Raw genomic sequence first — 24661 nt, forward strand, 5'->3', positions numbered from 1 at the left:
TGCCCCAGTACAAGGGATACAAATGGTCTACACGGGATGGGTGTGGGGAAAAAGAGATGAAGAAAGGACAGCAGCAGCAATCCTAAATTAACTTAAACTGATTGCAAAATCATCATAAGAATAGAAGGATGAATCAGATTTCCTTTTACAAAATGATGCCACAAAACATCTGACTAAATCAACTTCCCAAAGGTTTGAGCCTAAGTCACAAAGTATCACAGTGATGTAGTTAATGCATATATGATACCAAGGGTGCAGGTGTTAGGACTCCATCAGCTTTAGGCGCTTTGCTACAGTAGCATCCATACAGGCTCCTTTACAGCCTTCCCTGTGAATGAACTCGCAAAGGTTTCCTGCCTTGTGATTTTATCCAACTGCCAAAGCTATTTCATGCTTACTGCCTAAACTCAGAGTCACATGGTTATGAAAGACTGTCAGATTTCTCATCCAGGAAACATCTCATGGATACACAGAAAGATTTGAAAATGCAAAGCAAAGGGCTGTTCATTAGAATACAGTAACAAGAGAGCTACAAAGTGCACCTGATATTTACTATCAGGCAATGAGAGTCCAGGATTATGATTTTTGAATGGAGGCAGCGGTTTGGCTTGTCGAACAGAACTGGATTCAAAAATCTTCTTTATATGGATTAAATATCTCCTCGCAGGAATCTCAGACTCAGACTCTGCATACTGAGCTGCAGCTGCTGGGGCACAGAGATGCTGTTGGATGGTGCCAGTCCATCCTGTTGGAACGGGTCTGCATGGTGAGGGGGGCAGCAGCTGGATCAGAGGCACTTTGCACAGCACCGCTATGAGCACTGGGCAACTTCATCAGGTGCACAACTGTCAAACTGCAGCCTCCGATCCCAGCCTCCTTGTAAAACTTCATTGTAAGCCGGCTTCTGTGTTAATTTTTCTTCTCTAGAAAAGAATGGTTGCAGGGAAATTCCCTCCTACCTGCCTCTCCCTCCGGGCAAGAATAGCTAAAAGCACACTGTTCACACCAGCAGTAGGAAACAGCAAAGGCAAAACAACCAAGCACAAATCTGCAGAAAACTCAATTCATTCCCCAAAACTAACACCTCTGTGCTTCTCCTTGTTCGGTTGAATCTTATCAAATTTTCATCCACTTCCATTCTACATGCTGAAATAGGGCCAGAGGTCTCCAACTAGAGCTGAGGCTGGCTGCAGCAGAGGGCTGTGTGCACACGAGGAACCACCCGGTATAAAATTCTGTTCCTGCGAGCACACAGCTGCACTCCTCTGCACCAGTTCTCCAGTGTCAGTGCCTGTGCCAATAAGGCCCTCTGCTCCCGAGACACCTCTGCCAACCTGAGCCTGTGTGCAGTGCCAAAGTGCATGAATACGGTTAACCAACAAGGTAGGTACTTCCTGGACAAAAATACCCGTGAAGCGTCTTTTAAAACAGCGTACTGTTTCCTTTGGTGTTGGTTTAAATATGCATCCTGTTATGCATCTCCGTAAGAGCACATGTCAAAATAAACCAGATATGGCTAGGGTGACATTCTGAAAAAGTCTTCCCCAATAACAGGGGGGAAAGGGAAGAGGTTGAGTTTTATTTCTAAATAGGCTTTTTACCTCAATGTAAGATCTGACCCTAAGAATATTTTGTTGGAGTAAGGAGGCAAAACGGAATTTTGCTTTAAAACAACAACAACAAAAAAGGCAAGAAATAGAGAAAGTGTGTTTTCATTATTATTATTATTATTATTATTATTATTATTATTATTATATAAAATCCCTGGAGTGATTCACTCTCCCAGTGTAATTTCAGATCAGAAGCAGGTTGAAGTCTGTTTATGTCATTAATGGAAAGGCCTCTTACAAATCAGAACAACCAAAATGGGAAATTAGTGAGGACAAGTGAAAAGGTGTTGATCTGAGCGGATGTCACTTTTCAAAAGAGAAGTGGACACAATTTTAAACAAACCCCATCACAGCAAACAAAGTCTATTTATAGTGCTGATCAGAAGCACTCACTTTTGTTCTTTAATTTAAAAACCTGACTTTGCTTTCCACAAACCCTATTCTTGCAAGCTTGTAATTATATCTGAATCACACTTCCCCATACACACCTTGCATTTAAAAAGTATATTACATATTTCTACTTCATGATTTTGAAAGTGTGACTACCTGAAGATGTTTTGTAGAAACTGTTATCAAGAACACAGGTAACACAGAAATGTTTTGGCTTTAAATGGCTTTGGAACATTTGACTTTGGAAGAATCTGACTTGAGAATACTTGGTGACTTTGTTTGGCAAGCTGACCTCATACATAGTAAATATTAAGTTTAAAATGCATGCGCGTAGGAATATTTGGTCGAAGCACAAGTGAGTCATGCTGTGTAGTTTTATTTTTTCACATTTAGTTGCAGAAGGAAGAATCCAGCTGCTATTTTATTTTTCTCTCTGGCTTACTAAATTCAACTGAAGAGGAAAACAGGAAAAACTGCTATCAGCAGCCAAGAAATCGTTAACCTAGGGTTTTTTAAATATCTCTCATTGAGAATTTCTCATCCATACTGTTTTACTACTGAAAAACTGTGCAAATGGGATGACATCTGAAAGGAAGAAAGAAAGATAAACTTATGAAAAGCCTTTTATGAACTAGGAGGAAAGTCAGCAACTATCACTTGGGTAAGAAGAATGAATGATGCTTTGTTTATTAGGTTACTTTTACTATTATTTAAATACTGTTTAAATAACATGCATAATTTACACACAATCTATGAACCTTTACTGCTACAGTGAATCAACAACTGGAAAGTACTCTGTTTTGTCTTGGGGTAGAATCAAGCAGATGAAGAGAAATCTGGGAAGGCTGTTATAAGGTTCATATTAAGACATAGAGCAGGAAAAAAAGAGAGGTCAAGTGAAAAGCTCCTTAGCCCTTGAAGTTTCCCCAAACAAAACCCATATTACAAAGCAACCCATCCTTCTGTGGGATTGGAAAAAAAAAAAACCTGCTTGGTTTTTACCCTTGCTCTACTTTTGTTTGGTGCCCTTGACAACAGAATTCATATCTCTCATTGTCTCTCCTGTGTGTACAAAGAAAACAATTCCTCACTCGCAGAGATGTTGTCAGATTTATGGTTGTGAAGTGACAGCAAACACTAATGGCCATAATATGCGACAGTTAAGTTTCTATGAACTCAATGATGAGGTCAGGAATAATTCGATCAATCACAGTCTGTGGGAGAATAGAAGATACACAATGAGCCCACGTCTGATATTTGTGTTCATTGAGAAATCTCAGAGTGCCTCCTCAAGCCCACGAGGCACAATGTTAGAGCAGCTTTCCAGCCTAATTTGAAACAGCTTTTTTTCTTCTAACCTAGTTTTCCTCTTTATAAGAAGTTTGCAAAAGACTTTAAAGAAGGCACGTTCCTAACGCTTACCATCACTTGGTTTTTAAATACTCCCAATCTCTGTCTATAGAGACTGACTGAACCTGAAGCACTGCAAGGCACAGGCACGTTTTCAGCCTCTGAAAATCCGGTCTGTCTAAAAACGGCTCAGAAGAGTTTAGAAAAGGGCATCCTCCTCAGGATGACGCAAAGAAATCGCCAAGGTAGGAGGGAAAAATAAATAATAATAACCAAACCCTGAAACCCTCTTCTTTCCTTCCTGCCCTGAATGTTCCCAGCCAAGCCGTGCAGAGCCTCAGCCAGCTCCGTGCCCTCCGCGCCCAGCAGCCGGCTATGGGAGGGCGCGGAGCTCTCGGAGCCTTACAGCAGCGACAGCTACGCCTGCACCGTGACTCCCCATCTCCCTTTTAAGGTATAAATATGATCCATCGGGACGTCAGACCACAAAAGCAACTGGTTTGAGCCTCGGGAGAGAGGAAGCAGGGGTCGCCTCCGGCTGACCCCCGGGCGCGGTACTCGCAAAGACGGTGAGGAACCCCGGGGCTCGGCTGAGGAACAAGGGGAGGAGAAGAAGAGGAGGAGGAGGAGGGGAGGAGGAGCCCATTGGCTCCCGGAGCCGAGGGATCCTATATCCTGAGTGAATGGGGCGGCCCCGGGAGCGGGCTGGGCGAGTCCTCTTCCCCGAGGAAGGAAAAGGCGGCGAGGAGGAGGCTGCCGGCCGCTGCGCTGGGTGAGCCCCCGAGGTCGGTGCGGGTCTTTCCTCCCTCCTTCCCGGTTCCTGAGCTCGTCCCCTCGCCAAAAGCAGGCAGCTCGGTCCCTTCTCAGCCCCGGCCGCGGCGAGGAGAGGAGTCGGGCGGTTAAAATCCGCGAGAAGTTGCTGTTTCCCTAAGTGCTTCTCTCCGACCGCAGGGAGGGCGAGGGCTGGGCTCCTCCTGGGAGGGGGCGCCTGGCCGCGGTTCCCTGCATCAGCCAAATTTTCCGGCGGCTTTGTCCCAAAGTTTTCGGCTCCAGCCCGGCCCCGTGAGCTCCTTGCTTTTACCCCTTAAGGCCGGCTTGGCGCCGGACTACGGGCTGGCACATTTCTGTGGCAAACGAGCCCCAAACTTTAGTGCGTTTCCTACCGCCTTTTATGCATCGTCCTAGCAGATCCCTTTCAGCCTCATCTCTGCCCGCTGTCTGCCTGCTTTATGTCCCGAAACAAAGCCGGGGAGCCCTCAGGGTCCCTCAAATCCCCGCAGGGTCCCCCCGGTCCCGGCACGATGCGCTCCCTCCCGCAGCCCATTCAAAGCCGCGCTGCTTTCCCCCGCCCCGGGAGCCCCTCCCGCTTCCCTCCTTCCCCCAATTACTAGCTTTTATTCTTATTTTCCCTACTGGAAAAGGCTTCTTTTTTCACGTTTTCTTTCCCTATGCCCTTTTCTCTTTCTTTCCCAGCCCTTCCCACCCAAGAAACTCGCCGATCCGGCTGGGAGCTGCTCTGCTCGGCCGCGGTTTGCAGCGTTGGGGGGTTGGGGCAGCCCCGAGCCCTCCCCGGCCTCATTAACGCCCTCATTAGCGCCGTGGCCGCTCCTCGGCGCCCTTCCCCAAACTTCTTTTGCGGGAGCTCCGGAGAAGATAATCGGCTTGAGAGAATGCCCTAAGAGTAAGGGGGATTTACCGAGCGCGGTTAGGAAGCGCGTTTGTGCTCAGCCCGCCTGTACGGCTCTAAAACCTTTTGGTTTTTGCTTTTTCCCTCTTTTTCTTTTTTTTTTTTTTTTTTTTTTTTCTCTCCTCCTCCCCTGGCCGCAGGCGTGCCCGCCCCGGCGGGGAGGCGGCCGGGAAGGGCCGGGCCGGTTCCCTCCTTTGTTTCCCGGCGTGGCTGGAAGCGGTGCCCTGTCCCCCCCGGAGCTCCGTGCAGCCGCTGGGGAGGGCGCTGAAACCCCAAGCAGGGGCCGGGGTCCTCCTCGGGGGGGCCGGGACTTGGGGGCTGCCCCCGAGGAGGACACGGGGGGGGGGGGGGCAGGGGCACCCCGCTGGAGGCGGTTGAGCTCTTCAGGGCAGCCAGCTTTGTTAGAAGCGCTCCCCAGGAAGGTCTCGGAGTCTGTCTGGAGGTGGGAGACCGGCTTGGCTCTGCTGTAAGCTACTCTGCGTTGTGTGGGGCAATGATAAAAAGCCTGAAGTTGGTTTTGGGCTGCACGAGGAGGTGGAGAACTCGATTTGGGCAGCCCTTGTGTGCTGGAGCATCCTCATCTCTTGCCTGCTGGGGCTTATGCCTGAGGATCTCTCAGCAGTAGTGTGTGCAAATGTTTCAAGCTAGTTTGTGTGATGCATCTTGTTGTTGGTTATCTCCTAGCAGTTGGAAGAGGGAAAGGATGTGCTTAAGAAATGGATAAATGTTTTGGAAAAAGGGAAAATAGTTGTCCTCCAAGGCAGTATGAATGCTAGCTTTTTCTGTTGATCAGGGCAGTAGATAGCAAAGCACGGTTGAGAACAACAGCCGTGGAATATTCCAGCAGTGTACCCAGAAGGCTGGAGCATCACACCGAGCTGGGTGTTGTGCTGGTGTTACAGGGGCTACTGGTTGTTTGTCCTGCTCAGGACAAAGATTCCTGGAAGCCCATCATCTGATGTCTATGGAAATGTAATCTCAGTGAAAATGCAGGCTCCTGCACTGGTAAGACTTTGTGGATATTTTTTTTTTCTGCTTTGAAATTTACTAGCAGTGTCTGCTATACTAGTTCTCATCCTTTAAGTGATTCAAAACTGTGTCACTTGCTGCTTTCTTTCTCTTCATAAACTGAGAAGCAAGCTCGTTACTAATGCTGCCCAAAGCAGTAGTTGGGACAGTGTCTCTGACATCTGGCCAAACTGGAGTAGCAAGTACTGAAACTAGGAATGGTAATTCACCTACAGATTGGGGAGCAGCATGTGGAAAATCCTGCAAGTCATTGCATACGTAAGCCACCGGCTTTTCAAATAAGCAGTGTTATTCTTTACCTATAATGTTATGGCATTTAGGATGTACTAAACATTGCCTCATCTCCCGTGGCTATCAATCTATGCCTGAAGAATTGTTTAGGTGATCCTTTAAGTTGCAGATGTCACTTACTGAAAGGGCTTGGGTAGACACAAGTAATGAGCGGTTTTTACTGGGAAAATTTACTGTGACTTTGTTCCTGTAGTAGGTCTGCTGGCCTTGGAATTGGCAATAGAAGTGATGAATTAGTGTGGCACTACTAGTTCTTCCTTCTATATGGCTTGCAGAGTATAGTGAGGCATCCTCCTTAGCTTCCTAGGACATTGAATATCTGGGGTGAGGCTATTTTGGTTAGTTACTACCATGGTCCGCTGAATAATCAACCTTTAAAGTCCAATATAAAGCAATGTGGTCCATCTCTGTCAAGCTATCCAGAAGTGACAAACAGATTCCTTGCTCATACAGGAAATGCTTGTGTATCTGGGATCTCAGCAACACTTGGAAGTGTGGTCCAGATCCCAAAATGAGGTCTGTTCGAGTAGTCCTGATCTATGAATCTCAAGTCTTCAAGGTCTAATAAAACACTCAGGGATGCTAGAGTTTTTCCTTCTTTCAGAAGCTTCATGGATAGGACATGCCCTTGGCATTAAGGGGAAGTGCTATGGCAGGATCTTTGAAAGGTGATTCTTGACCTAAAGACTACAGTCAGTGGGAAAGTTACCACAAGGTACAGAAATATGATGGAACAACTCCTTTGCTTTGGAATTGAATCTTTTTAGAGTGAACCTCTACCAGCCCTGAAGTTTACCTGTTGCCTGAGTTGTTTTGTAGCCTGATCTTAACATAGATAAAACTGTGGCTTGGAGATGTCACTGCTAGATGCCTAAATGAATTGGAAAACCTACAAGATTCCAAATGGCCTGAGGACAGATGACCTTGAAAGAAGGCAATGTTGTAAGGGAAAGCAACTTAGTTTGAAGGACTGTTGAGGAAACATATCTACATCTTGCTAATATCATAAGCTGTAGGAATTCCTGTCTCATAGCAAAGAACAAGTTTGTTTGCTGTGAACCAGCTTCATGAGGTTGAGCTTGACTGTCTGGTACCATCTACATACTGCTGGATGTAGTTTTAAACTTGAATAAAACGTGTTTGGTCACTCTGAACTACCAGGACTACTGTCATGCTCTGAAGATGTGCTGTCACCTTTCACAGTGCAGCAAGACAAACTGTCCATCAGAGATTTACAAACAACTTCTGAAACAAAGAACTTCTTTGATCAACACAGATCATATTGTTGGGAGGTGTGCTAGGATTTATCACAAAAGGTAGATATTTTAGCTAGTTTTCTCCATTGAGAGCTGAGGAAACTTGCTTAAATAGAATTTTGTCTGCCCCAGATTACTGCTGTCCCAGTAAGTCAGTCTCTGTTCACGCTACTTCTGCTGCTGCATCCTAAAACTTTAAAGTTCTACCTGTTTCATTTCTTACAAGAGCAGAAGTGGTTTGTACTGAATGAGGTAAAGCGCCCTTTTCTCTTTTCTCTTTGGGTAGGAAACTTATGGCTCTTATTTCCACAACTCTCCCCCTAACCCCACTACTAGTCATATATGGAGGGGTTCCCCCTTCCTCTGCTCAGCTCTTTCATGGCCTATGAAATGGATGGATGGCTTTTCTTCTACATGAATTGGTTAACTAAGGAAAAATTAGTGTTTCACTTTGGACTTGCCACTTAGAACATCATTACACATCCCAGTGTATCATTAAGATGAGATAAAGTGATTTACAGTAACTAGGGGTACGGACTTTCTATTGCATTATTTCAAAGTTCAACTTTCTAGCACAATCAGGCTCGTTCATGAATGTTTTTCTGTTTGTTTCCTTCTGCCTTAAGTTCATCCCTGTCATGTATGCTTCAGCTCTTGTCTTTGTACCTTCCTTTTAGAGTTCACAGACTGGTGTTCTCAGTCTGTTTTGCAGTGACTTCTATTTTAGGTTCTCCTTCATTTTGTTTCACTAAATGGTCCTTGCAGCACTTCTGAATCTGATGCAGTATGCATTTCAGCCGTATTCCTGGCCATGTGTTAGTCTTGTGTGAGGGTTGTGTGTGTATAAACATGTGTTTTCACTAACTCTAGATATCATTAAATAGTGTGACCTACTATCTATTTCTCATGAGCAGAGATGAGTACTGCTGGCTAAATGTAAATGCACAAGTCGCCTCATTTAATTTACGAAGGCTGTGGTCTTAAATCTCACTGCCTACTAAACGTGTTGGGAGGATAGTACAGCTCCTTGCTTATCTGGTTTGAATCATGAAGTTAGGCCTGAAGAATTCTTTATGGTCTTCTGTTCTAGGGCCTGTGATGGCCAGCAGACTGCTTGCAGGTCTCAGAGGGCCCTTCAACTACAGTAAACGAGGAACTGCCAGATGCAGTTCCATTTGCTGCAGCCTGCTGTACTGTCACGTTTCTCGTAAGTGTGTGGGAGTGTGTGTGTCAGTTCTTCTCTGCTGTGGGCTTGTAGTGCTCCTGCTCCCCATATTTCACAACAAAAAGCAGATGAGTGTCTCCTGTTCTGTCTCTGGCCTTGTTTCATGGCAGAAAGGGCTGTATATAGGGCCAGAATTCTTCTTGGTTACCACAGAAGTGGGAGAGGATTAATGGAATTCATCCCACCCATCTTGCAGGCAGGCTTCAACAAAGCCTTGAGCTGCTGCTATTCCAGCCAATCTGCAGCTACTTTAGTTTTTGAGGTGGTTCTCCGTCCACTTTATCATCAAATCTGAGGTGTTTCAAGCAAGCCAGAGAGGAGCAAACATGCATGGAGACCCCCAACATGTGTGTAAGAGTCTGTAAATTGGAAAGTAGATTCAATACAGGAGAGAAACAAAAGCTTCTGATATGAAGCATATTTGACTGTGAACTGACAGGAGTTTGCTTTTCCTCAAACTACACGTACCTCTTCACATAATGCATCTAACATGTTTATGCAGTCGACTTTAAAATCACTTGGAAATTTCTCATTATGCTACTGGAGGATTCATGAATGCCCTCAGAATGGCAGTCTGAAGTTGGGACTGATGAGAAATGGAGAGTCAAGTCAGGTCGCTATTTCTACACAATTCCCCTATGGTTAAGGTGACTTTTCGGTTGAATTCCAGGTGCTGCTTACATAACTTTAATTTCAATAAAAGTAAAACTTAGTCATTCAAGATACAGCAACAAAAATTAAAATTTGACATTTTTATTGAAATTAAAGCTATATAGGTACTCTTTCAACACGTGCAAATGCAGTGTAAATAGTGCTAGCAGACTTACGCTGAACTACCTCAAATTGGAATTAACTCAAGGAAATAAACGAAGCACAAATGTAAAACAAAAGGAGAATATATAGTCAAACTGCTTACTAGATCTAGATTAATTTCCTATTAATGAAACAAGAACCCATTAGATGCGATTATCCAAGAGCCATTAATAGCAGGACGGGGTCACTAGTAACTCTTCCACTTCTCTCAGCCCAAAGCAGAATACAGCACTTGTTCTTCAGCTTAAGAGTTGCTTACATCTACATACAGCAGTGAACAGGAGGGTGTGAGCATGAACAAGGCATGATTCTGCTGAAGCCAAGGGAACACTGCAGTACCTATCAGTTCTTGCAAGTGCTTAGCAAGTGTATTTATAATCTTCCAAGTGATATGGAATAATCAGTTATTTACTTGTGCAAGCTTTAAGATAAGGTTCCAGAAATGATCTACTATAGAATTGAAGGGTGGGGGCTTTCTAGAGGCTATAAGAAGTGCTGACCAAAGTCTTACTGAAGCAGGAAGACTGTTAACTGCACACAAAAAGGGGAAAGATGTGTTCCTGGTTATATTATATTTCTAGTACTTTCTTTGCATAATAGGATAATTGGTTTCTCTCCTACACCAAAAAGAGGGTTCTGGAGCCAAGCTCAGCACTGTAACACGCAGGTTTTTCTTCCTGTTTTTGGTGGGCTTCCATTGTTCTGAGAATAAAATTGCTCACTTTTATTTTAAAGGAAAGCAGGAGTATGAGCGATACTAGACAGTCTCTGTGTAAGACTAGACTCCTACAATGGCTTTAATTCTGCTTTAAAAAAAAAAAAACAACTTTCTGTTACTAGGCTGTTTGGTGAGAGGAGGCCAGTGTAGAGTAGCTGCTTAAAACTTACTCCTCCTGTCCACACAATGGGGTGAAGCCTGAGGTTTTGTCAAATTTGTTTGCCTTTCTCAACTGCTTCCCGTGTTGTCTGTCATGGCAGATACCCTAGCTGCTTATGTTAGGTACTGGGTTAAAACTGCTACAGAATGCAGCAAGGCCTGGCAGCTGTTGGGTAAGCCTTGCACTGCTAACAGCAATGAACCTTGGGCTTGCAAAAGGTGAGACTTCTACTTGAGCTCTGAAAGATTCACATCTTTGTGAGGTTTTTGTGGTGGTGGTTTTTTTGTTGTTTTTTTGGTTTTTTTTTTTGGTGGGGGTTGTTTTCTTCTGGCGAACAATTGTCTTTCTTCCCTTATCACTTAATGTTCAGTAAGACTCTCGGGTGGGTTTTTCACTAATACAGGTAAATGGCAGATCCTCTCCATAGAAAGGGTGGTAGTGGTGGAAGAACTTTTAGGGAAGGAGGGGGGAGCTCTACGGCTTCTGTTCTCTCTGCAGTTTCTTCTGGGGACTAACAGCAGTTTTGACCTTCCTACAACTAAAAACTGCTTTAAAAAACACTTATTCCCTCCCTGTAACTGTGGTGGCCCATGACCCTAGTTACAGGAGTTGGGTAGCTGTCTCGCTGTTCCTGTTCCAGAGCAAGCAGTAGGAGATGGACCTTCCTGCAAATCAGCAAGGGACCTAAAAAACAAACTCAAACCAGGTGCTGGTCAAGTTTACTGCTGGTGGTATGGACAGCCAGCAGATAAGTGGGGGAAAATTGTGTGGCTTAGGAAAATCTCTGATCAGTGTGGGCAGAATTAATTACATATTTATTCTTAATTTGAGGCTACATGAGGTCTTAAACTGAAAAGAAAGATACTGGGCTAGACTGACTGATCAGTACAGCTCTCCATGTTGCTTTTCCTCTTACTTCCTTATAAAAATTTAACTGACAGAAGTTCTACTAGCAAAAGGAAATGGCTTAATGTGCAGTGGGATAGTTACTGGTGCCTGTAGCAGTAGCACTGGAAAGCTTATACAGTATTTACCTAGCCTTTGTGATGCTGCTTAGCTTGAGGTAGTTTTTAAAGTATTTGCTGAAGTGGTACCTACACAGCAATCATGAGAACTAAACAAAAAAGTGACAGTGGGGAAACCACTTTTACAAACAGTTATTGAGTAATTGGGCACTGGCACTCAGACAAAAACAAGCTGCAGATGCGTTAGTTTCTTTACGAAGAGTTATGTTATCTGAAGTCACAAGGTGTGTTTAATTGGTTGTAATTGCAGTCAGTCAATCATGTAAGGTAAGGGATTATAAGCAAAGCAGTATCTTGCTGACCACCACTACAAACAACTGAGTTTCTTACTCTCTGAGCATAAATAGGATGCACTTGTTTCCACATGCAGTCATCGCTAACTTGGCTGCAATATACTCTACTGACCATATCTTGAACTTCAACTTAAGATTAAGATACCTTTTCTTGAAACCTGCACACTACTTACGGCTATTAAACATGTGAAATAGCAGTTCATGTATTTCTGGTAATTCTTACTGTCTTTTCCTTTCTGTCATTTTTCTTTCTTCAAGAAAATGACGGTCCTGTGTGCGTATGCTTTCGTCTTCCTTGTAGAATGAAAAAGATGTTTCTCCACCATTAACAGGAAATGGCAGCTCTAACTTTCCGTGGTACTGATGCTTATCAGAAGTGCTTGTTCTCTTACAGATTTTTATCTGTGAATTTAAACGAGTACAGTTTGGCTTTTTATACTGAACAGATCGGGGTGTGTAAATACTATGTCCTATGTAGTTTTGAAATTCAAGCTCTGCCATTCACACTGGTGGTGGGTAATATTATTAACAAGTGTAGCTAATGTGCTCTGCCTGTTTTGTGTATACTTCTGCCTTAGTACACGGGATTCAAAAGGAATGTGTTCCAGTCTGGCACATCTTTTAAATACTAGCACTATGAAAGTGAGCTTACGTAAATGCAGAGTGCTGCTCAGGATAGTATTAGAGCTCATCGCTGCCATCTGCCAAAACATGTGTTGGGTTGTACTATAGGTACTGTTACAGCCTTTGGAGCTTTCTTGGAGCTCTGACTTGCCTACATGGAAGTTGGTACATACTTCATCAACTTTTGCAGAAAATGAGGGCATGTGGCCTCAATCATGTAACTGCCAGACTCTGAAACTTTAGAATATTACCCTTACAGGCAGTGCAAAGAACTAGCTCTTTTCACTAGCTCAGTCTAGCACAAAAGCACAGAACTTCATGTTGGTGCTTGTGTATTTTATGTAAAATCCCTTGAGCTACTAAATCATTCATATTTTATAGGCTTTTATACTTGGAAATATACTTGGAAACAATCCTCCCTTCTAGCTTGTCTGGGGAATAGTCTACATTGGCTTTAGCAAGTTAAAGCAACTGAAAATCGTAGTCATTGTAGACTGGTACTTGAAAGGCGTGGTCCTATACCTCTCCTGCTATCTGAACAGTAGCTGTTCTGGGGAACTGATCCTGCTGAAAGCAACTTGAGAAGAAGGCAAGGCTCCCTCCACCTTCTAGCAGATGCCTCCATTTAGATTTCATAGCAGTTAGGAAGCATGCTGCTGCATTTTAGAGGAAATGGAAGAAATCATTCTTGTCCTTTTCACCCAATTGCTGTAGCACATATAAAATATCTCTAGGAACTAAACCTCTGCTGGCAATTAGCTGTTTCCTGGCAGTCCTTACAATATGTCTTGCTTCCAACCCTGAAGGAGCTAAAATGCTTTACTCAATAGCCATCTAATGCTTTGCCATCCTTTTGAATTTCTCTGCCAACCAACACTTCAGAGATTGCCTCAGCAATTGCAAACATTGCAGATCAATGAGAAGCAACAAGTGGTTACAGCTTTTGATTCACTTTTTTTACCTATGTGTTGCTGTATTATTTCTCTGATATGAAGTTCCCCTTGAGAGTGCTGTACTTCAATGCATTTTTTAATAGAGGGTTTCTTCTTGACTGAGCAACTACAGAAGTTCAGGTTTAGGAAGATGTTGGACATCTTAATTGGGTCTCTGTTCAATCTGAAGTCCTCAGTGCACGCACAAAGAGCATTTAATGCTGACTCGCCTATTCCAGGAAACTACCCTGGTTGTAGGTAAACTGTAAAATGAGCAGGCAAAGCTTGCACGTGAAATTGCATATAATGGGTTAAATGATTTCAAAACTGAACCTTGTCACTTCTGCATTTATGTTCCTTATTGATGCAATACTTATCACCTGTCTTTCTACACTTTCATCTTTCTAACACTGTGCTGCTTCTTTTTGATTGTTATCTTCTTGACGTTTTTTCTGAAGTGATAACTGTCCAAACTGACTCCCATCTCTCACTATTTTTGTACGGAACAGTGTAGCAGGGGAGGTTTTGACACTACTTGAAGTGTTCTTTGGAGGATGTTTCTTTCGGTCTTGGAGCTTGTGAGGAAGTAGGATCCTTCCTTGTAGGAAGGAAGGATCAGCTAAGGACCTTATGACGTTTTTTCTAAAACATCTGTCACTGTAGTGTTGGGTGTGACTTGTTTCTGTTCAGTTTTCTTTCTTGGTACAGCTCATATGAGGAACTTGAATATCCTCTCAATGCAACTTGTTAGTGTACAAACTCTTCAAATACAAGGGAGCAAAGGAGAGGGATATAGGCCAGGGCAGAAATGCCAGATAACACGACTTGTGAAGACATGCCGGTAAAAGAAAAAAATGGTGAAAAACTGAGTTGTGTAATCTTGTAGCTGAAGTTGTGAGCAGCAAAATCAGCTCAGGCCTTGCTTCCATTACCATAGGCACATACCTTCCTAGCCTCTAGTTACTAGGAAGGGGAAACTGATAAGCCATCAGAACACATGTTTATTTGATGTGTTAAGGCTAAATTTTCTTTGGTCTTCTAGTGTAGGCAGTACAGAAATACTGCTGGAGATGGAGTTTAATTTCATAAGGATTATAACTGCTTAAATTGCTCAGAAACCAAGGACTGCAAAACTTAAATTCTACCTAACAATGAAAAGGCTCAAACATGCCAAAATTTGTGTTCTCTGTTTAGGCAGCAGCTACAGGGTTCAGACTTTGAAAGCTTAAAGAAAATCCAGTGTATTCTTTTAAGGATCATCTCATTCTTATACTAGGCTTGACAATTCTGCCTGAACTGAAATCCAGGCAGTGCTAATCCTCGTCCCTGCGCTGTCTGGCTTCTGTCCCCTCTTGTTGGATATGTTCCTGCAGTTCAGGGGAAGTGGTGCTGCAGCTGGGGTCCATGTGACATGGGAAGTCTAGCAGGATAAAGCAATGTCAAGCAAGCACTATCAAAGAAGCTGATCTGGGGTAGTTGAGTGACAGGGCTGCCCCGACTACAGTGCAGAAGCCTGTCCCAGGATTTCAAGTTTCTTGTAGTAACACAAGGCTACTTCCAAGCCTTGTGTGAAAGTGAAAGCTTCAGAAACAATGAATGTAATGCTTTGGTTCTGCAAAACAGAACCCCGAGTCCTGTTGTAACTTCAGTTTTGCCTCTAGATACAGCCTGACCTAAATAAATTGCTTGCTGTTACTTCACTGTTTCAACAGGTTGGTTTTTGAGGAAGAATTTAGGAGTGAGCTGAACTTGATTTCCTGAGCAACTAGACAAGCTTCAGAGGCAGGGATGAAGAAAGAATGAGTGTAAGGCCATCCTCAGCTGGCAGCAGTAACCTTTTTATTGAGTTCAATTGCATGGAACTGCACCCTTAAACTAATTAGCTGTTCTCTGGCACAGCCTAGAATGAGCATTTAACTTCATAAATATTTGAGTTTGCTGAAGGGCTGCTGCTTCCTTGAGGTCTTTCTGTCATATGCTGCAAGCCAAATAAAAGGGATAATGTGGGCACCAAAGCTGGCATTTGGATGAAACAAAATTGACTGTAGCTAGAAATATCCTTAATCTGAAGAGCTGAGTCTGTCTGTCTGTAACTAAGCAGAGAAATGGCTTGTCATTCATTCACCCCTTAAGTAACCAGTTCCTTCTATCTCCAGTAGGATGACCAAGCTTAAGTCTATTCAAATACCATGCAAGAGTTGATGAGAAAGGGACTGTTGCTACAAGCTGTTGGTAGTGTCTTTGTTGTGTTTTTTTTTTGTTTTTTTTTTTTTTTTAAATAAAAAGCTCTAAAGTGTTTGTTAGAATATCCTGCATTGCTTGAGAAAGTTGTTTGTGTTCTAAACTATGTTTCTTTCCTTCTGCACAAGATAGAAATATACCTGATAATCAAATAATCTTTGTTCTAAAACCAGATGTATTTTGGGGGTGTGCTGAGTCAAATTGATTACAGATGAATTGAAGCCCAGCCTTTGTATTGTACCACAAACTTTGTAGCTGGGGGTGAGGGAATGTTCCCTCTGGGCGGTCTCAGCTAGTCTCTTCTTGGGTTTAGGTTTCTCTCGGGGTGGTGGTAGGGAATCTCTTTTGTGGGGCAGTCTCTTGTGTCAGAGTTTTCTCTGGGGTCCCTCCCACAAGTGTCTGTGTTCATGTCTGAGGTGTCTGTTTCTTTAGCCTCCTCTGCCTCCTCACTGGACTTTCCAAAACAAAACTGTTCTATTTCTACCCTGAAATTGACTTCATACTAACTTCTTTCAAATGCTGACTTCTGTGGACACTCAAAGTAGCTCCCTAGGGATCTGCTTTTCAGTGTTCACTCTACAAATCATCACAAAGACTTTTTATTGTGTAATACTTCTCTGGGATGAAAATGGAGCTAGCATATTTACAGAATGCAAAGTACTGAGCTGCGAACAGTTGCTACATTCAAATGACACAGTTGTGCTTATGGTAATACCAACAGGTTAAATAAACAGACCCATCTAGGAAAAGTAGGATTGCTGCAGGGTGAAAAAAAACTTTAAGTACTTACAACTGGGGGAGGACCACACAGTTGTATTTTTAGATACACCTGAAGGGAAGGCAGCTACAGGAACTGTTTGGGTGCATGATTCTCCCAGTCTGTCTCCAATCTCAGAGTACATCTAAAAGCTTCCAAGCCACAAGTAAGAGAATGCACACCAAGAGGCAAAAACGCTTTAATTATGGTCTGGAAAATGACGGTCAAGCATGGTTTTATCTCTGTCCCACAGTTTCCTCTTCCTAGGAAGAAGGCTTTTTTTTTCCCCTCAGAATTAAGAATCCATTGTCAATAAATAGCTTTTGTGGGGTACAGGTTGAGGCAGCTGTTAAGGGGAGGAGGGCATAACTAATCCAAAGGATCAATATTGAGAATGTCTATAAAGTTCTTTTGGTGAAGATGATTCTAGGGTATCAGTATCTTTGCGTGTCTCTGGGCTCTTTTTTTTTTTTTTTTTTTTTTTGAGGGAGACAGTGTGGAGGAGAAGGAAGCCTCTTTAAATGTCATCAGTATTGTTTATCTATAATTGCATTTAAGTTTTATGAAGGATATGTTTCTGAGGAGGGTTCTTAAATTCTCTCTGCTAAATGCTGATTTAATTTCTCTGGAATAGATCAAATGAGGCTCAACTTACAGCCTGTAAGTTGATTGTAGGGCTTGTTTTTTTTTCTTCAAGGAACAACTTGAAGAATTAAAATAATAATAATAATAATAATTTCTTTCCAGCATCTCTCTTTTTGGAGGGGAGAGCAGGAGACTTGATCTACGCTAAAATCTCACCGCTGTATCTTCTCTGTAAATTAAAGCTGTTTGCACAGATATTTTGGTAGAGATTTTTCTGAAGTGTATTTAGTCTTCCCTAGTAGCAACAACTGTTACATAGGTTAGCTTCAATATTAGTCTCAAGTTAATACTTTGTCGTGTTGACTGTTCTCTCACTTCTCCCTTTGCCCAGATGACACGAGTAGTTGTAGACTTTTGCCAAAATCTGTTATCAAAGCACAATCCAAAAATGCTGTACGTGGTGACTAGGCTTTCTGAAGTAACCAAATAAGTACAGGTACTTTACCTTGTGCTGCCTCTACTTTCTTGAGAAAGTCAGTCAGCTGTTTTTAAGCTATCCTGATGGCAGTGGGCAACCTAACCACTGAAGCTGAGTCACCTTTATTTTTCCTCCTCTTTGCTGATGACTGGATATTGCCAAAGGCTTTACAGTGCAACTCTACTTTTCTTTCCTTTTTGTGACACCTGCTATATATGTCAACAAGTTGATGTACACTTTGCCTCACCCAGTTCAGTTTACAATGCTGCAGCATTTGTGTTAACTGGCCAACTTCATGCAGAGTGTAGACTTTCTGGAGAAAAGCACACGCAAGCATGTAGGACAGAGGGGAAAACTAAAACTTATCCCCACTTTCAGGAAGTAGTGGATATTTTCAGGCCTACTTCCCCAAAAGAAGTTAACAAATTTCTGTGTTTCTGTGACAGTCCAGTTCCTTGTTTGAGTTCATTTCATCTGAAACAAGAGTAAGCTCTGCAGTAGCATTCTATTATAAAGTTGCTGAGTTTATAACTCTGAGGTGCATTGTTTAACTTAATGTTTCCAAAATAAAATGGGTTTAAACTGATACTATAAAAAGTGCTGACTGACTGTTATTCACCAAACTGCCTATACAGCTTTTCTGTTATGCACTGCAGTCTGCAAGCTTCAGCCACACCAGTCCATGGTTTCCATTTTGAGCAGTCAGCCCTCCTCCCTGCATTAGATTACTACACCATAAAATTGCATCAACTTCTACTATCGCTATCTAGTTGGTTTCTCCTAATACCGTCCAGTTGCAAGACCTCCAAATGGGTAAAATAATCTCTCAAAACACTTGTGTTGCACATAACTTCTAATGTAATAGCGATAGCTCATGTTCTCTTGCTTCAGAGGTTGTGTTTGCCTGCACTAAGTGCTTAGCTAATGGGGTGCCTTACTTCCAGTGTGTGTCAGTCTTACATTTCTGGTTCTGAGAGCGCACCCTGGGTTTTTACGGGAAGAACAGGTAGCTACTCTTCTAGGATGTTCTTGTTTAGTGTAGCTGAAGTCACGTCTCCCCTACATAAGAACTGACTTTTAGAAACTGCAAGGCAAAAAGGCTGGACTTACGTGACTTTGTGGTTTTTAGATTCTTCACTAAAACCCTAGCTGGTATTTGTGGGGATAGCCGTGTGATGGTAGCTGCCTGATATTAGCAGCTGTAGCTATGACAGGGGTGCCAAACTGAGGAGGAGTTTTTGGCCCCAGCGGCTGCAACCTGCTGCATAACCTGTCTTCACCTGAGCTTGGTTGCAGATGGTCTCTATTGCACCACTGGCTAGAAAGTACAGGTTTTAGGATGATACATGGAGTGTTTGGTAATGAGTGTCACTGGAGCACAATTCTGTTCATATCTCATTTCAGTCACGCTCTGGCAGGCTGAAATGGCCACTTACTTTCTACAAGCCTGCCCATAGGGTTGAGCTGGGAGAACAGCACCCATGCCCTGCCTGCCAGGCCACCAGGGGCTCCATGGCTGGGGCAGGACAGCACTGGACAAAGCTGGTGTGGTGCTACCCCGGCTGTGGTCAGGGGGGCAAAGTGGACCCTTCCCGCCATTCTCCTCAGAACACCACAGGGTTGGTGGCCTGGCTCTGCCATTACTGCTGGCTGTGAGGAGCTGAGGTGGCGACAGCCCTGCTTTGCCTGCACTCCCGTGTCCCTCTCCCAAGTGGGAATGAGGGCAGTCCCCGTTGGCCCCGATATCCTCTCTGAGAGCCTGGTCAAGGTGGGGTGGTGGTGAGGGGGAAAATGGTTGCCTGAGGGACCAGTGGTGGGGATGAGGGGGGTGAGGCCTAGCAGCTAGCTCTGACTGTTGGGATGGGCCCAGCCCTCTGACACCGGGGAGCTGTCACTGGTGTCTGTGTGGGCCTTGCTCTTCAACAGGCTGCCCAAAGACAGTTTGTAAACTCAGTCATTTGTATGGTGTGTGGCTTGCTTCCCAGCTTAAAGAATTTTAAACAAAATGTTTTCATCTGGTTAATGGCGGTGGGTTTTCCTAAGAGCTTCTTGTGTCAGAACTGAAGCGTCCGCATCAGCTTCCCCCTTTCCTTTCCTAACCTCAGGGAAGTTTTGGGCTACTGACAGCTCCTAGCTTGTTGCCGGTTTTTGAGGGGAGGGGGCGGTTATGTAGATGAGTGGTGATTGGGAATGTCTCAGTAAAGTCGGTCTCCCTGACAGAACATAAAACCAGATGGGTTAATAGCAACTCACTGAAACTTTCCTCCCTCCTCTTCTTACATTTCGTAGGTATTCATCTTCATGAAGAAAATCAGCATGTAAGAAGATCTGATTAGAACCAGTGTTCACTTTAAGATGCCACAAAGGGAAAAAACTCATCTGCAAGTCCCATCTTTCAAAACTGTCTGTACTCTTCCAACAAAAGAAAAATCTTTTTGAGAAATATGACTTGTGAAATCTGTGAAGGAAGCTGGCTTTACAAGGATACTGAATGAAAGACAACATGCCTTACAGTAGACACTTATCCTGAAGGGGTGACACTGCTCTCAAGCTAAAACACGGGCACTCTAAAAACGCCGATCCTGAACAGGAATAAGGATTACAAGAACTGCATCAGAATGTTTGTTAGTCCTAGGAGAGTCAGAAAATGCCAGTTTTTGCAGTTATTTGCCACTTGTTTCATACTATGTCTCATGTTTTTTTGGGAACCATTTGATAATCGCATTGTAAGCCATATGAAGTCCTATTCATACAGATACCTCATAAATAGCTACAGTTTTGTGAATGAAAGCCTGTCTGTCAACAGGGAAGACCTGGACAGAGTATCAAGCTACCAGTACTTGATCAACCACAAAGAAAAATGTCAACAGCAGGATGTTCTTCTCCTGTTGCTTGTGAAGACTTCTCCTGAAAACCATCATCGGAGGAATGCGATTCGACAAACTTGGGGTAATGAGAAATATGTTCAGTCTAAACTTAATGCCAATATTAAAACTCTGTTTGCTTTAGGACGACCCTCAGATCATCTGCAGCAAAGAAAACTATATTTGGAAGACCAGAAATACAATGACTTGATTCAGCAAGATTTCTTGGATACTTTTCACAATCTTACTCTTAAATTACTTCTACAGTTTAGCTGGGTGAATGCCTACTGTCCTCATGCCAGGTTTATTATGTCTGCAGATGATGATATATTTATCCATATGCCAAATCTTGTTGCTTATCTCCAAAGTCTAGCACAAATGGGTGTTCAAGACCTCTGGATTGGCCGTGTTCATCGTGGATCCCCTCCCGTAAGAGACAAGACTAGCAAATACTATGTTCCATATGAAATGTACCAGTGGCCCTCTTATCCTGACTACACAGCAGGAGCTGCATATGTAATATCAAGTGATGTAGCAGCTAAAGTATACGAGGCTTCATTGACTCTCAATACAAGTCTTTATATAGACGATGTCTTCATGGGCCTCTGTGCCAATAAAATGGGAATTGTACCACAATACCATGTATTTTTTTCTGGGGAAGGAAAGGCTCCATATCATCCCTGCATTTACAACAAAATGATGACATCTCATGGACATGTAGAGGATCTTCACCGTCTCTGGAAGCAGGCTACAGATCCCAAAGTTAAAAAGATTTCCTCGGGGCTTTGGGGTAGAGTATACTGCAGAATAGTTAATATTGTACTTCTCTGTAAACTATTCTATGAGGACACATATCCCTGTTCAGCTGCATTTTCTTAATACTTGAATATCTGTGTTGAAGATCCACTGAGCCAAAACAGAACAACAAACTTCTTAGCTGTTTATTCAAAATATGTGTAAGTGTGAAAAGAGGGTAGAACTTAAATGTGAATAGCTGGGGTGGGGGTTGGGGGATGAACCAGGGGAGGGGGAGGAGGATGGTCCCAAGTTCTGTTCAGAAACTGTTATTGGAATAGCTCTCCTATTGTACTGCAACTTTCTACATTGTAGCCTGTTGTGTTTTTTGTTTTTACATGCTTCACAGGATGAGTCTGGATTGTATGATCATTAAATGAACTATAACGGGCTTCTAGAATTTGAAGTGCTTGGTGAAAATATCATTTACTTTGAACTTGATTCAGTACATCTTGAAGCTTTTTTTAAAAAGCAATGTGAGCTAAGGCATATGGTTCAAAAAAGAAAAAAAAAACTATATCAAAATGGAGTAGACCTCTCAAAATAAGAGGAAAATAGAACTGAGTCAATGAGACTATTGTACTAGTCTAAAACAAAGTAAATTGGTTACAAGTACTCAGCACTTCTGTTTGTCAATTATGCAGGTCCAGGTATACTTTCCATGAAGCAAACAGTACTAGAAGTAAAGACCTGCTACAATTCTTTCCTCAAAGCTCTCTAAGTTTTTGACATAAGAAAAACTGTTTGAGTGCCCTCTGACTTGGTTCTTTTAAGTAACAAATGAGCTCCCTTTAGATCAGAAGTAAACTTTAAAGGAAGAAAATCTAATGTTACTTACACAACTGGTTGTGTTAATCTCTGCCTTCTGAAAAAATGAAGCTATATAATTAATCCAATCTCTAATAAGCAAATAGACTAAATGCATTTAAGGCCTATTTTCTTTTAACAATTCTTCTGTTGTCCTATATTCATAGTTCTAAAGGTGAAAAGCAAGCAAAAGTCATAGCTGTATTCCTTTAGAATTTTATAGTTGAAGTTGTTATTGACTTGAAAGAGCAAAGTTTCTTGCTTATATTTGTTAAATAAGGAGAATACTTTCTGCATGAGGTTTTGACTTCACGGTGAAGGGACAGGGAGATGGTGAACCACAAACTCAGTACACAAATGAAAATCACTAAACCTGAAGTTTTTCCTAAAGACAAGAGATTATTTACAGCTTCAGGGTAGTCTGTGTCCACAAAACTCTTGAATAGAGTTAAATAATATCACCTGTAGAGGAACAAAAATACCCGTGCATTGTAAATCTGGATAGAACTAGGTGGTATTGAAACTCCAGTTGTTATGAGTTGTACTGCGCTGCCATACAAACTTTGTAAAAACAAGGTTCTTCAGTTTTTTCTTGTATTATCTCACTGATGGTGTCTTCACAGGTTTCCAGTACAGGTTATTTAGTTGCTAATTGCAAAGCCTGTGGTAGCTCTCCCTGGAGTGGATACACAGACTGCACAAGGTACAGTCAGATATTGTTTGTGAACTGGTTTGATGCTGGAATGAGTTCTTGCGTGGGTAGTGTCATGAAACTACTTGTGAAAGATTGAATGAGTCACGTTTATCAGCACAGCAATAACAAATAACCCCAAAGCTTGCAAATTACCAACTATCTGTCACAGTTCTTGGATCTGCCAGAAATGTACTATATACAGGAGCAATGCTACTTGCTTTTTAAGATGTCTAAAGCTAGCCTTTTCTCTTCTGCCTGAAGTTTCTTGCTGCTACAGCAACGTGGAGCAGTGAATTACTTAATTTGTCTTCTAACTTTACAACAATGTATGTGGCACAGCAGTTTTAAACTGCAACTGGTAAACTTTGTTTAAATGCTGCTGCTTTTGTTTTAAGGGTTTGAATGGCTAATGGTATATGCTAGCATAGACAAACAGCACTGAGCTTGCTGTCTGTTCTTTAATCTGCTATTTCAGATGGATGTTAGGTAACTACTGGAACTAATTGGAATATGTAACTCTAAGTAGATTTCCAGGAGGGGGGGGGGGGGGAAAACCCCAACTGGACTCAAATGTTGGGTATATAGAGCCTACAAATAACTCACTTGTCAGCATTAAAATAGACTGCAACAGCTGTAGTTCAGGAACTCCATGTCCTTGCCTAAACAAACTCAGATTATAATCTGAGGATGCTTTAAAACAAACAAGAAATAGAACACAGCAAACCATCAAACCTAGCTCTACAATCTGTTGGCTCTAGCAGGGGTGTGGTGGTACACACAGAGGAAGTATTATTCAGTACTTGAAAGAAAGACTTCATCAGATCTCTGACCTGTTGTGGGCTGTTTAAATTAGTGAGGTGCACAGCAAAACTGCACTACTGAAAAAGTCACCCCATTCACTTTAGGGGAAAGAGGGTCTACATACGCTCTATATAACCAAAGTGTACTACTAAGACTACAATTTCTTCCAGCAATGTTTTCACTTGCACAAGCTGAGTTGGAAGTAGATTAAACTTCTATAGGTTAGTGATTTAGCTAACATCTAAAACACTGCTTAAATGCAGTTTGCCATTATGTGAAAGTCACTTGACCATTGAAATACTTTTGTTTTATAGCTAGTTTGAGTTTAGTTTGAATTGTTTCTTAGACTTAAAAGGACCTTGATGTTTGTAGCATGCATTTTCTTCTGCTGCAGTGAAAAAGGAAGTTGCTTATGAATAAAAATGAAAGCATGAAGGCACTCCTTTCAAAAAAAAAAAAGTTAGAAAACTTACTCTCTGGTTCTAAACACTGATTTAACATTTGACACCTCTAACTGGAACCTCTTTTAACAATTGTCTTGGTGCTCCAATGCTGGGCTGTCAGGTTTTACTTCTACAAATAAAACTATCAGCCTGAATGGTCGGTTATGCCTCATTAAGAGTATGACATTGTTGCACAGCATGTTTAATGCTAAAGTTGTTTTTACCTGTTTGTTTGATTTGCATCAGTTTCCCTTTGGTATTACTAATTTTTATACAAAGTGTTCAATATTTATTCTTAAATTTTGCTCTTTACCACAAAATACAATTGTTTTGTAAAACTTGATTTGAATAAACAGACTTGTTTCTTTTTTTAAAAAAAAAATAAAGCTGGTGAGTTTCTTGTTGCTTTCTTTGTAGCTGACAAGCTCAGCTCTGATGCTTAATTGCCATTCTGAGTACTCTCTTAGAGGACTTTTGAACTGATTTTTTTCTTCTTTTCTATCCTTCCTGTCTGTTCTACTGTGAACCAAACCTCCAGATCTTTTGAGGGGGAGGGGGTGGAAATGTGAAATTGGAATCCTCAAGAAAGGAGGCAGTTTAAAAATTTGTTTAGCAATTTCCCAGGTTTAAAGTTGTGGGAAAACTGCCTAGTACTAGAAGCTTCACCTAGTGTTAATATTAACTTCCAAAATCATATGTTCTCTTGAAGCAATCATTCCTGTAGAGATGTGTATCTACCTAAATAAATTCTATTCAAATCACATCTTGTACTTTCTGAAAACTAGCTGATAGT

At 42.3% G+C, this 24661-nt stretch overlaps 2 protein-coding genes across 18 annotated transcripts in view; one reads left to right on the plus strand and one right to left on the minus strand.

The window, feature by feature from the left end:
- Positions 1–24661, minus strand: part of MCF2L2 (MCF.2 cell line derived transforming sequence-like 2) — a 158511-nt gene that overhangs the window by 56437 nt on the left and 77413 nt on the right. The gene's annotated exons all lie outside the window — the stretch shown is intronic.
- Positions 3578–23171, plus strand: B3GNT5 (UDP-GlcNAc:betaGal beta-1,3-N-acetylglucosaminyltransferase 5). 13 transcript variants are annotated; one of them, XM_038183885.2, is made up of 3 exons: positions 3990–4135; positions 4824–5031; positions 19754–23171. In XM_038183885.2, the coding sequence occupies exon 3, from the start codon at positions 20083–20085 to the stop codon at positions 21205–21207; it is 1125 nt and encodes a 374-aa protein (XP_038039813.1). In that variant the 5' UTR covers positions 3990–4135; positions 4824–5031; positions 19754–20082; the 3' UTR covers positions 21208–23171. The 13 variants fall into 13 exon arrangements, with proteins under 13 accessions (XP_005024723.1, XP_027320157.1, XP_027320158.1 ...); XM_038183886.2 differs by having other exon boundaries at positions 4014–4122; XM_005024666.6 differs by lacking the exons at positions 3990–4135; positions 4824–5031 and adding an exon at positions 3578–3595.

This window comes from Anas platyrhynchos, chromosome 9 (genome assembly GCF_047663525.1).
Source record: "Anas platyrhynchos isolate ZD024472 breed Pekin duck chromosome 9, IASCAAS_PekinDuck_T2T, whole genome shotgun sequence".
Classification (NCBI taxonomy): Eukaryota; Metazoa; Chordata; class Aves; order Anseriformes; family Anatidae; genus Anas; species Anas platyrhynchos.